At 47.5% G+C, this 12,355-nt stretch overlaps 1 protein-coding gene across 1 annotated transcript; it reads left to right on the top strand.

The window, feature by feature from the left end:
* Positions 2,062–3,936, top strand: C22H1orf109 (chromosome 22 C1orf109 homolog). The gene is made up of 4 exons (XM_021375538.1): positions 2,062–2,371; positions 2,439–2,618; positions 2,697–2,815; positions 3,419–3,936. The coding sequence occupies exons 1-4, from the start codon at positions 2,064–2,066 to the stop codon at positions 3,472–3,474; spliced, it is 663 nt and encodes a 220-aa protein (XP_021231213.1). The 5' UTR covers positions 2,062–2,063; the 3' UTR covers positions 3,475–3,936.

A 12,355-nucleotide genomic window follows, 5' to 3' on the forward strand; every position in this document is an offset into this window, starting at 1 on the left:
CACTCTTATGAGGAAAAATGTTAATGCCTGGATTTACTTAGTAACTATACCATATCTCGGTGTTAAATAGGAGAATGAAATGGCTGACAAGCATATAAATTCTTGGCCATAAAGATTATAATTGGAGCTTTTAAAAGACAACAGTATTAACAGAAGAATTCTCTCAGCAAGCTAAGCATTTTAGCTCCAACCCCAGCAGATGTTTAAAGCAGAATCTAGACTTACAGATCTGTACCCAAGTGCTTTATAGCTCTATTTACAGTTTAACTGCTTGGGTTTTTTAAAATGAATGCTCACAGAATTCAGCAAAGATAGCAAACCAGGTGTCCTTGCAGCTTAGTAGTTCGCAATATTGCCACCTGCAGTTAAGACTCAGAAGCTGCCAAGACCTGATCAAACCTGGTGCTCAACAGAGAGCTCTGCTTTTCCATGCTGTTAAAAAGTAAGGCTGTGGTGGTTGCAGGAAAAGCAAATACAAGACTTCTCTCTCCTGCCTCATTTCAGGAAAAACAGATGAGAGTTCCTGTTTAAGTTTTGATATAAATCTAATATCTTAGGAGAGGGCTAAAGATGAGTTTTCCTGAATTTGAGATGACGAATATGTCTCTAATTCCTATAAGCAATGAGGAAGAAAAAAAATTATTAATGACTGAAGACTTTTTTTTATTCTGTTTAAACAGCATTTGCTGGATTTGTTCCTTTGTCAAGGAACTGCAGTGACGCAATTCTATTTTAATGAGTACAAAGGGGGAAAAAATGTTTGTCTAGTCCAAATTTTCTTCTTCCCTGTCTTATATTCAGTTTCAGGATAATAACCTCTGCTAAAAATTTTGAGAAGTATATAGGAATAGGAAATTTCTCTTGCATTCCAGACATCAGTAAGTAATCTCCCAGTTACTGGAGTCCAGTCAGCCAGACGGCTTGCTGATAGACTCTGTCAAACCACCTCTGATTTTCATTTCTTCAAACCCAGTAAAATTACGTGTTCACTATAAAACCTCAAAAGCAAAAAGACTACAATTCGTGGCAGCACCATGAACTCCAAGAAGATTTCCATTTAATCCCAGGCACCAGTAACTTGCCTTTAGGTATGTCAGATAGTGTACTGAGATAGTCATCACCTCTTAAGTCCCTCTGCAGAGAAATTGCTACAACAGATCTGATCTGTTGCTTTCTTTTCCCAGACAGAAGTGAACTCCAGCCACTTGTGTCCACTGCTAATGCCTTTTGCAAGACACCAGAATTGCCTTTCTACCCAGCTTGCTAGTCTGCAAGCCCAAGGTAAGTGTATATTGGTCTCTACCTTTGAGTAAACAGGAAATAAAGTCGTTGCCTTTTAATTATTATCCAGGGGAAAAAGAATATTCTAATGAAGGGAAGATAAAAGGCGACCATGAACCAAATCACAGTCAAGATGGACACCTTTGACTTTCACTTGTTGCACAGCAAAATAATAGCCTGCTTTCTGCTTAGACCAGCTTGAAGAACTCCCACTTCTGACTAATTTTTTTTAAGGTTCATTTTAAGCCACGTTTATCTCCTGGTAAACTGCGGTGGCACAAGTAAACAGACACAAATGGAAGAACAAGATTCTGGCAGAGACGCTGAAAACGGGTTCATTTGCTTAAAGCACTTTTAGTCAAACTCTTTTAATGGAGGTTCAAAGAGCTGCTGTGGAATACTCTGCATATAGGGGAGTGACATGTAAAGTCAGCAGCAAGGTGCTCCTCTGCGTAAGAAATGAACATAGAAGTTTAACAGAATTCAAACAGCACCAAACTTGGGTGCGACAACAAAGGTGTCTCCTTGAGCACGGAGATGACCGTTTCTACCAGCGATAAAGATGCTTTTGCTCGATCTGCTTAAAAAAAACCAAATAAGCAAAACCCTACTCCTCAGACCAATCATTCCAGCACGCACAGAACCACTCCCTTGTCACACACGCCCCCACAGTGCCGCCAAGCACCAACAGCCGCCTGCCCGCTGCCCAATCAGAACTCAGCGAGACTCAGCGCAGCCAATCACAACCGAAGGCGGTGCTGCCAATCGGGGGCCGGCGCGATATGATGACGCACAACTCAGCGACTGCTTCCGGGTCGGCGGCCGTCATGGCGGCGATGGTGGCAATGGGGGCGGCCCTGCAGGAGTGGTCGGCGGCGGCGGAGCGGCAGGCCGCGGTCTGGCGGGCGGCTGTGGCCGCTTGTGCGCCGCTGTTGGCCTCGCTGGCCGGGTTGGCGGCGCAAATGCGGGCGGCGCAGCGGTTAGCGTGGGGCGGAACGCCGCTGGGCGCCTTCAGCGAGCTGAGGGAGAGGCTGTGGCGGAAACAGCGCGGCGCGGCCGAGGCGCTGCTGGAGGAGCTCTGCGGGCGGCGGTGAGGGGGAGGCGGCGGGGCCGGGCCGGGCGCGGGGTTTGGGGCGACGCTGAGCTCTGCCGCGCAGGGAGGAGCTGCGCGCCGTGAAGGACGCGGTGGGGGCCGGAGCGGCCGCTGTGCTGCGGCTGTACGAGGAGCGTGCGGTGGAGCTGGGCCTGGCCGAGGTGCTGCGGCGCGGGCCGCGCTGCCCGTCGTTGGCTGACGCTCTGGAGGGACTGCAGGACGTGGAGCGCTACTACCGGCACCTGTATCCTTCCGTGGTGGCGCCCTCTGGGCTGGGCTGCTGGGTGTTGCTTTCTTTATGTTGTCCTTATGCGGTCTGAAGGTACCTGGAGATCGAGCTGTTCCTGTTGCTCATCACCTGTGACAGTCTGGCAGATATGGAAGCCCTCCCACAGGCCTGGGAGAGGATTTTGGAGCGCTATGGGGAAGACACTGTTCAAGGTAGTATCCATGTGATGGACCTAAAGGATTTTCTTCCCAGTAAGGGTGACTGAATGCTGGAACAGGCTGCGCAGAGAGGTTCTGGACTCTCCTTCTCTGGAGATGTTCAAGACCCTCCTGGAAGCCTACATGTGCAACCTGGTCTAGGGAGCCTGCTTTGGCAGAGGGGTTGGACTAGATGATCTCTAGAGATCCTTTGCAGCCCCTACAGTTCTGTGATTCTATGATGTTTCTTTGAGCCCTGGGCTGGTGTCTCTTTCCTGGAGGCAGAAGGCCTGCATATCACCTACATCCTGTGTCGCTTGTTCTGTTGGGCTCAGTAGTAGTGGCTGAGCACGCTCTCTGCGCTTGCTCTTTGCAGCCTGCTCACAGATCTTGTATGCAATTTAGTGGTAAATGCCAGCCATGGCACTCCAGGATCAGCTGGGAGCAGCTTTCTTACTGTTTTATAAGGAACTTGGTTATCCATTTCACTCGGTCTACAAAGTTACTTTTATTTAAGTTTATATATATGTGTGTGTTTTTAGAAATCATTTTCTGCCCATACAGAACACAGAAAAAGTGTATTAATTAATGGCTCTTTTTTTTTTTCTCCCAACTCAGATGCTTTTCTTAAGATCTCTCTCTTTTTGGACAACCAGTGGCAGCTGCACTGCTAGCAAGGCTCCGGGTGGAGAACAGGCAGGACTGATAATGACCTGATAATGACTGATAATAAGCTTCTGTGAACATGTGGTATATCCTGAGATAACCCCTAAGAGGAATATGACTTGAGGCAATATTTAGAAGCTGGATGAGTTGACCTCTGTAGGAAGTGCTTGGACTGTTCCGTTTTCAAGTGGAGATGTATTGTGTTTGAGGAAGAGGTTGAGCTGAACAAGTCATGACAATAGAAAGAAATTATCTTCGGCTGTGGATGTTGTCCTTTTTCCTGCCACTGATATTTTGTATGCTGAAAGAACTGTTGGAACTGAGTAACTTGCAAACAAATGGTGAAGAGCACTGCGAATACACGTAACATGAGGCACAGCAGCTTGATAAGACGTATTTTTAGATAGCATCCTTTAAATAGAAAAAGATGGCAAATCAGGAATTAAAACCAGTTTGTACATTGTCCTTTTGAGCAGTGTGTTTGCTTTCATCCTTCATGGGACAAGGAACAAATTTGGCTTGCAAGTGTTAGTTATGAAGGTACACATACCCAATATAAACACTTGAGTTCTGATATGGGCAGTTTTCAAGTGTATTATAATGACTCTCTGAGAAAGACACGTCTCTACGAGTTAAAATTGCTTGCTGGGAACAAAGATCTTTACAAAGGCATGTTTAACACACAACAACCAATCTTAAAACCTCCTGCTCTGTGCCAGCAGCTGCTGTTTGTTTTAGATTCATCTTTTGTTGGCAGTGAAAATGATACTCAGTAATGTTCTGAGGAAGTGATGGGATATGTGTCTCTAGCAGTAAGTTACAGCTGCAGTTTGCTGTCTTTGTCTCTCTCTCTTTCACTCCCTCTTTATTTTTTTCTTTTTTATTTGTTTTTTTTTTTTTTGGAAGGGGGGTTGCACAAAATAAGCCTCAAACCCAGGGAATCCATTTGACCACCTGAGGGCACTGCTCGACCTGCAGAGAGCTCTGTTCAGGGTACCTTTGAAGACTGCTGATTTATGGAGGGCTGGTGCTGCCTGTGCTTCCCCATCAGCTGACAGCTCTTTGTGAAATGATACTTAATGTGCAGTTTTAATTGCAAAGAAAAATAACGTCACCTGTTTGGCTTTGGTATGGCTTCAGGGTGTCATGACTGATGAGATCAGCGTTTGTCAAAGGAAGGGCGTCAAGCACATGGAAAGCGAGGCAGTTTCTGTTCTGAGCACATACAGGGCAGGTGTTCCAGGCATCTGCTGGCCATGGGGGCTGGGAGGCAATTCCTCTTTGTGTGTGCGTGCCCAACGTTGCTTCAGGGCCCTGGGATGCTTGCTGGTGCTGATTCTGTCCTCCAACCTGCCCTGAGAGGGGCTCTTGTGGCGTCTGCTCTGTGCATTCCCTATACACCTTGTGCAAGAGTGCAGCTTAACTGCTGAGTCAAATTTCTGCTGCTGGGGAGCTTTTCACTTGGCCATCGTTCCCAGGAGAGTGAGAAATGGGCTCCTCCTGTGACTGCTTCTGCTTAAGATAGAGCAGATGATGCAGTGAAGATACTGGTTTGGCAGATTAGCCAAGAATGACGTTTATTTAGCTAATGGTTGTGCAGCAGTCTCAATGCAGATGCTTCTGTGTGCAAAGTATTTCCTATCCTCGAGTGGCTCTGTCTCACAATGACCTGTCACTGACTCATTTTGTCAGCGTGCTTCTGATGCAGTAGGTTGCATCGCAGTATTGGTTCAGCATAAGGCATCTATTTTCCTGTGCACAGCACAGTGCACAATTTCATCTTATTTCCAGAACTTTGCTTCTAGCCTGCAAACTCCTCTCTCACCTCCAGATATTCACCTTCTACCTTTGGGTTTTTTAAATTCAAACATCCCCTATATTTAGGTTCCAGCCAGTGAAGTACCCTAGGTGAACTTCATTAGTTATTGCCTGCTCTGAGTGTTCATGCAGCTTCCCTAGGGGCACAACTGACTTCTGATTTTTAGGATGAGTGTCTGCTGTGAGATGACAGAAGCTGCAGTAGATTTATTTGCATTATCTCTTAGCTCTTTTGTGACAGCTGACTGGTGTCTGGAGAGACTGTCGCTCTAAATCCATCTAACAAACAAGGTTGTATGTTGGGATACAACGAAGAGCAAAGATAACAGCAAGCTCTTTCATCCATCTACCTGTCTATTTTCTGATAGCTAAGAGCCTGTGGCAGAAGTGAAGATGTACTGCCTGTGTTGGGAGTGTGCTGCCAAGCTGTTTGATTTGCAGCTTTATAGGAAGCATTTTGATGGGAGGGAAGAGACTTCAGTTTTCATGTCTGTTGACATTCCTTCAGTGTGAGCTGCTGCATTTTTATGCTTGCTTCTGCTTGCTGCCTGACTCCACACACAGCTGGCTGGTGAGTACTGCTGCAGTAATTGTCACCACTCTTGATAGTCTGTCTTTGGTTTGCTGTCTGAGGCTGCCTCCCATAAACATCTTGAGTCTCTCAAACCCACAAGAATGGGCCAGAGTGATCTGACCTCTCGACAAGATTGTGCTGCATCGCCAGATAACAAAACAAGTGCTATTAAGATGAAGGTTACCTGAGTCTTTTTTTCTGTTGCTTCTGAAGCACAGTGACGTACTCTGAACTTAGTCCCTTTGCCACAGCTTGAGCTAAATCCTGAGCTGTTATACCTTAGTGTAGAGAGGGTACAAAAAGCCTCTTTACTATAAAATGGCAGTGTAAAGCCAGAGGGGAGGGCAGACAACCTGATAGGGAACAGCTGTATGATCTTATACTCAACACATACAGCACAAAGTGGGTAAAGGCAGATGACTGTAGCATGTTTCATGGGGCATCATCTTTGCCTGGGCCCTGAGGCTTCATCTTACCATTACAAAACAGTAAATCATGGTGTTTGTGGATGCAAAATTGTGTTTGCATGTGCACACACTGCAGAGCCCTTCAGTACTCCTCTGGCAGCCTGTTTTACAGCTGTATAAGGAACAAACGGATTTAGATTTTGGAAGGTCTTCAGAACAGTTCAGTGGTGGCCTTTCTGCTTCTCCTGGAAGTCTGGCTCTCTATTATCTGTCTTCTGAGTTAATGACAGTGCTGCGAGAGTGCTGAGAGGGGTTTCTGAACTGAAGGAAGCCATGATCCAACTCTGACTCTTACTGAAATAGGGTGAAGGAAACACTTGTTGACGCTTTGGTGCAATTAATTACAAAGGAGGGTTTATGGCTGATAGGCCATGTCATTGGTTGCATTTGTCTGCAGTCTTCTGGAAGGGCACAAACGAACCTCTGCATCAGAGTGCTCTAATTGGATACAACTGTGGGTTTTGTTCAGCTTCAAGATCTGTACATTGCAGCTCAGGAAAGCTGCCAAGATCCCCAGTTGTTAACAAGAATGTCATTCCTTGTATGTGTGAGTCTCCCTTCAGCCTGTGTTTGCTGGAGAATCTGCAGGTTCAAAGCATCCCACCATGAAGACAGTCAGGGTGGGCATTTGGCCTCCAAGTGCTTAACCTCAGAGCACTCAGGTGAGAAGGCCACTCCTCCTCTTTCCATCCCCAAGAGTCTGCACTGCTGAGCCAGATACCTGCAGGCAGGCAGATTGGATGCTGCTGTTTCAGTGCCTCCCCAGCGTGCAGCTCCAGGAAGCAAGGACACCAGGTAGGTTTGTGGGGACAGAGGGACTCCAGCCCAGTGAGGTCAGGGGGTAACAGATACACCAAGGGCATCGCTTGCTCTGAGGCTAACTGATATAACACACCTAGCCATAAAAATAACTCAGAGTGCCTTTATTTTTGGAACAGAGCTCTTAAAGTGTTCTTGCATGAAGGCCTGTCTCTTAGGAATGCAATAAAACAAAGTTAGCAGCTGGAGCTACCTTGTTAAAGTGAAGTTTTCAGGAAACACAAAGCTCATGCTTTGATTTTTCAGCTTTACCTCCTACTAACTTAATTTGAAAATAGTTATTCTTCACTTACAGGGAAAGCACAAACTGAAATCAGTTACTAAATTTAAATACCCACAAACATTTATAGGAAGCATCTGACTTCTATCTGGTTGGTTTATTTTTTCATGTAGGGTGAAAGTTAACTTCTGTACCCAATTCTGCTTTGGAAATGAGACCGTCTGTGGGTAATTTTATTTTTGACACACTTAGATCACTCCATTTTCCCATTCCACAGTAGGGTATAGTTGTGCTTTCTGACCCTCTTGCCATCGTATTGAAAACATACACGTTCTCATTCATCATATCCCTCCCAACTCTCCAGACAGTGGTAGCATCTCATGCATGTGGATATGTACCATGGTCCCTACACCTTTGCCCAGTGTTGATCTGGAACTAAAATTCATGGATTTGGAGTGTCAGATTCAGAACTCCAGGCTTCCACAGGAAACACAAAAGCTTTCCTTTAGCATAAGCTCGTGGGTTATCAGGCAGATTTCAAAACTGAATTTCCGTAACAAGGCGAAAAGGTAAAGAATTTGGCACCTGGATTTAAGTTTGATTTTAGTTGGAGGCAGAAATATGTGACAAAAAAAGCCTTGTGAGTCATTTAATAAACCAAGCATGAGTTTCACAAGCCCCTGTGGTTTCCATGCTTATTCTTTGAGACTTTCATCTTGGCCTGGAGCAGCACTCCTTTGTGATTTTGCAGGGCCCCAGAGCCTTCTCGAGTGCTTATCCACTCAGAAATAAAACAAACACTCTCCCATCTACATTAATTGAATGTGCAGCTCTCATTCCTAGCGCTCGGCTGTCTACGCTTTAATGTTTCTCTAGTGCTCTTGACTTTATCACAGCATTTGCCCTGTTGAGCTGCTGGTGAGCTCCGAGGGGAACAGAATCTGCTAATCCTATAGACGTGAGTTGAATGGGAACGCATCTGGCTACAAAGCAGGGAAGTGCTTTCCTGCGGTGAGGAAGTGCTCAGCTCAGGGTCCATTGTCTGGCCTTGCAAAGATGGGCACAAAAATCTCTTTGGTCGGTTCTTTGCCTCTGTCCCCTGTTGCCTCACCCTGCCCTCTCTGTTCAGCCGGCCCTCGGCGGCAGTCAGCAGAGTGCAGGCTGCTCTCATCTCTCCCACCTTATCTGCCATTCCCGTGTAGGTTTTATTTCAATCCTCCCTTCCTGCTTTTCCCCTCAACCCTTTCCCTCCTCCTCCTTCTTTCTGTGGAAACAAATCTACAGTAGGTGTCTCTTGAACTTGCCTGAACTCCTTGTCCCAAGCACCTTCCTGACTAATCCTTTCCAGATGTCCAGGAACTTTTATGTTTAGCAGTTCTGCTCGAGTTCCTCATTCATTCTCAGATGGAGCAAACATTACATTTCCTAATATTATTTCAAAAACAAGGCTGATCTCGGCCTTCTGCAAAACAACTCCCACCTCAAAATACTGCGTTACAAGCACCACTGCAGCCCCCTGCACCCAAACTGGAGCACAGTGCACATTCATAAATAGCCATGTGAGTTTAATTTTCCATGTATGACTCTGCTCTATGGCTTTCTATGAAGTTCTGAAAGCACTCAGTACTGCACTTGCACCCAGCCAAAAGACAGGACTGTTGGCTTGCCACTTCCCAGTTGCAGCAGCATGGAGAAATTAGGAGATCTATCTGATATCTTTGGACAACCGTGAGCCAACAGTGGCAACCGTGTTTCCTGGCCTATCCTCTCATCCCATTCCCTGAATAAGTTTGGTTTCAGGGTGGGCTATTCCTTCAGAGAGGGGAATAGGCCTGGGGGCTCCTTTTGCTCGCATCTCTTGTCTTCAAACTGCATGCAGCCTCATTGCCTGTACTGTTGAGTGTGAGTTTCTGAGGGGAAAGGGCAGATCTGTTGTCCCAGGGCCCAAGAGATGATGAGGTCTGTGAAGCTGGAAGTAATAAATCAATCAGTTCACAATCCTGGAGAATGGCTCTTCAGCACAACCCCTGGCTCCCCTTGGAGCCACCTCCTGTGCTTCCCCGTGGATATCCTGTGGCTTCCCCTCCCTTTCCCACTCTGTGCTTTTCATCTGTTTTTCACGCTCGCTGTTCAGCAAGGCTTGCCTTGTGTTGGGGGATATCAGAAAGCTTTGGGCTGTTCAGCGGCCTTGGGAAATTCCTGCCTTTTTCCTTCTGTTTGTCTGTACTTTGGGGCTCACCTCAGCAGGTTACGAGTTGATTGCAGAATACTGGTGACAGGGAGAGAATTTCCATAAACCCAGAGTCTTGCTATGAGGTGGTTGGTGCCGCTGGCGGTCCAGCAATGGGGAAGAGCAGGTAGGATGAACCTGTTTTGTTCTGTGCTCCCTGCCAGCCCCACATTCGCCATCACCTTTCTACACAACCAGAGCTTACAGAACCATACGTAGATCTTTAATCTCACGGCAAAGCGAGCTCTGTGGGGCTTGGTGCTCCTCCTCCTGCTGCACCACTGCTCCTTCCTCACTGGGAGCTGACACCAGACGGCTCCCGGTCCTTTTTCCTGCAGCCCAGACAGTCTCTGGGCCACCTGGGGAAGGAGAATGAAGAATATCAAGCCGGTAAGTCTCCTAACCATTCTGCTATGTGAGGAATGAATCCAAGAGCCTTTGCAGACGATTAATCTTTTCAATCCTAAGAAAGCAAATGATCTCCTCCCTCTCCCATAAATTCAACCTCTCTCTCCTGCTCCCCCCCTCCAGTGTTTGAACTGTTCGCCAAGAGCTTTATTAAAAACTACAAGATGCAGTTTTGTTTCTGACCGAAGCCCAAACAACTGTATTAGGTGGAGAAGAAACATTTGGTGCAGTCAGCTTTAGAGCATTTTTGTGTATAGTCCATAGCCACTTGTCAGCCAGAGACCAGAGTCGGCTTCACACCAAGCTTAATAGGACCTTTTCTCTCCTGAGGTTAGGAGATGAATTCAAGCTGGTCAGACCTTATGGTCTCATTTCAAAGAGTGCCTGGCGGTAGCTGCTGGGAGTAACCCACATGGCAGTCATGGCACAGCACAAAGGATGCAGTCTGCGGGACCTCGGCGTGCTCCGATAATGCCCCATTCTTTCCTGACTCCGAGCTCCAAAAGCAGTGCTGCTCTGCGAAGTGCAGCCAGCTCCGGGAACAAACTGTGCTGCGCAGCAGCGAGGTCCCAGCCGTCTTCCTGTTGATTTCTCTTTCTTGTCTTTCAACAGGGAGGTCGCTGAAGATGCCGCAAACCCTGCTGTAGCCTTCCTGATGGAGCCCCGGGTCCCGGCGTGTCTGCAGGAGGTGTGAAGCAGTGTGTGGCCGTCATGCTGGTGCTGTGTCCCAGGAGCTGTGTCCAGGGGTGGCTCGGGGCAGCGCTGGGTCCCGGGGCGAGGTGCACACCGAGCCGCCAGCTGCCGTGCGTCACCGCCATTCCTTGGCACCGCGCGCAGCGTGTCACAGCCTTCTCCATTTCATTTCTTAATGTTCCCTGGGTCTGAAATCCATCAACCAGCGCTGAGAAAAAACATACGAAGAGGAAGCCAAAGCAGAAGTAAGCAAAGCTGTTCCGTTGGCTGAATTCCTCCGGCTCGTTGTGTCCCGCTATTCGGATTGAGTCACAACAGGCACTTCTGCTTTGTGCACCTGAATGTGGGGAGAAGGCAGAGGTGGCAACAGTGCTCTTCCTTGCTGCCATTGGCAAAGAACACTGCATCCCTGTTTTGGGAATGGAAGGGTCTCCATTGCAGTGCGGGAGGGATTGGAATTCTGGAATAAATCCTATGAGTTTTGTTCTTTTGGGTGCCTGAGAGATGACATACCACTGTTCGTTTCCTTTCCTTATACGTTACTCTTCTTCCTATTCTCATGGAGAAACTGAAATGATGAAGAAATTTAGGCAGAGCTGAAAACAAAACAGAAACTCGGGGTCTGGCCCATCCAGATTTGTTCAGGCCTCATTGATTCTGAAGATAAAAACGGTCATTAGACCAACTGGTCCAACTATCCCTCTTCCATACCAAAACAGGCCCAATTTGCTACATCTGGCCTTTTTCTTTTTGCAGTGAGATGTAGTTGGCTCTTCTGTGATTTTTCATGTTCAAGGAATGTTGGGATTTTCAGTAATTTTGGGGCACTTTAGATTAGCCTCTGCTTAACAGTGATTCTCAAAGGTCCTGGGAGTAGGGATGGAAGGGTTTCATTGAGAAAAAGGAGTGCAGGTGTGGGGGTTGAAGGATGTGTGACTGCAGGTATGGCACACAGGGAACATGGGAAAGTGCAGGAACCTGCTGAGAAAGGGGAAAGTGGTTGAAAGAGGAATCCTGAGTTTTCCAGGCCAGGACTCAGAGCTCTCCTCCCTCAAGAAATCACCGTGTTGTTATGCAAAAGAAAGGGGAGATCGCCTGGTGTGGCTTTGCTGGGGTAATTCTGCTTCATGGCTCGATTTTGATACCTCTCCACCAAAACCCTGGGGAAGAGGGTCAGAGCAGGTTGTGCAAGTGGAAAAGAGGCGTCTGAGGCTGTGGAGTGGGGAACATGGTCTTGAGGCTTGTACAAGGAGTGCTTTTAAACTTAATAAATCTATCCGTGAGTCAAATGTCAGAGGCAGGGGAGGAGAGAAGTAAGGGATGGAAAAACTGTGCACAGCGGATGAGGAATCTGGAGCAGCTCTGGAACTGAGGAACCTGTGGCTGCTCTGCCTGGAGCCGGAGGCTGGGAAACCATCGTAGATGGAGATGGATCAGCTCTGCTAACGAAGATCCCCAACGTGCTGCCATGAGCATCCATCGCTCTGCATCAGGCACAGCCTCAGGTGGGCAGAGCCCCCCAGGTTCAAGTGCCCATTTCCCATGTGCTATGTGGGCACTGGGGGTCCTGCATCCCCCACCTCAGTTTGGGGAGCCAACAGCTAGCACAAAGCCCTGAGGCGCCGGAGGAATAATCCAGACCAGCTTTTGCTGGACACTG

Source organism: Numida meleagris, chromosome 22 (genome assembly GCF_002078875.1).
Source record: "Numida meleagris isolate 19003 breed g44 Domestic line chromosome 22, NumMel1.0, whole genome shotgun sequence".
Taxonomy (NCBI): Eukaryota; Metazoa; Chordata; class Aves; order Galliformes; family Numididae; genus Numida; species Numida meleagris.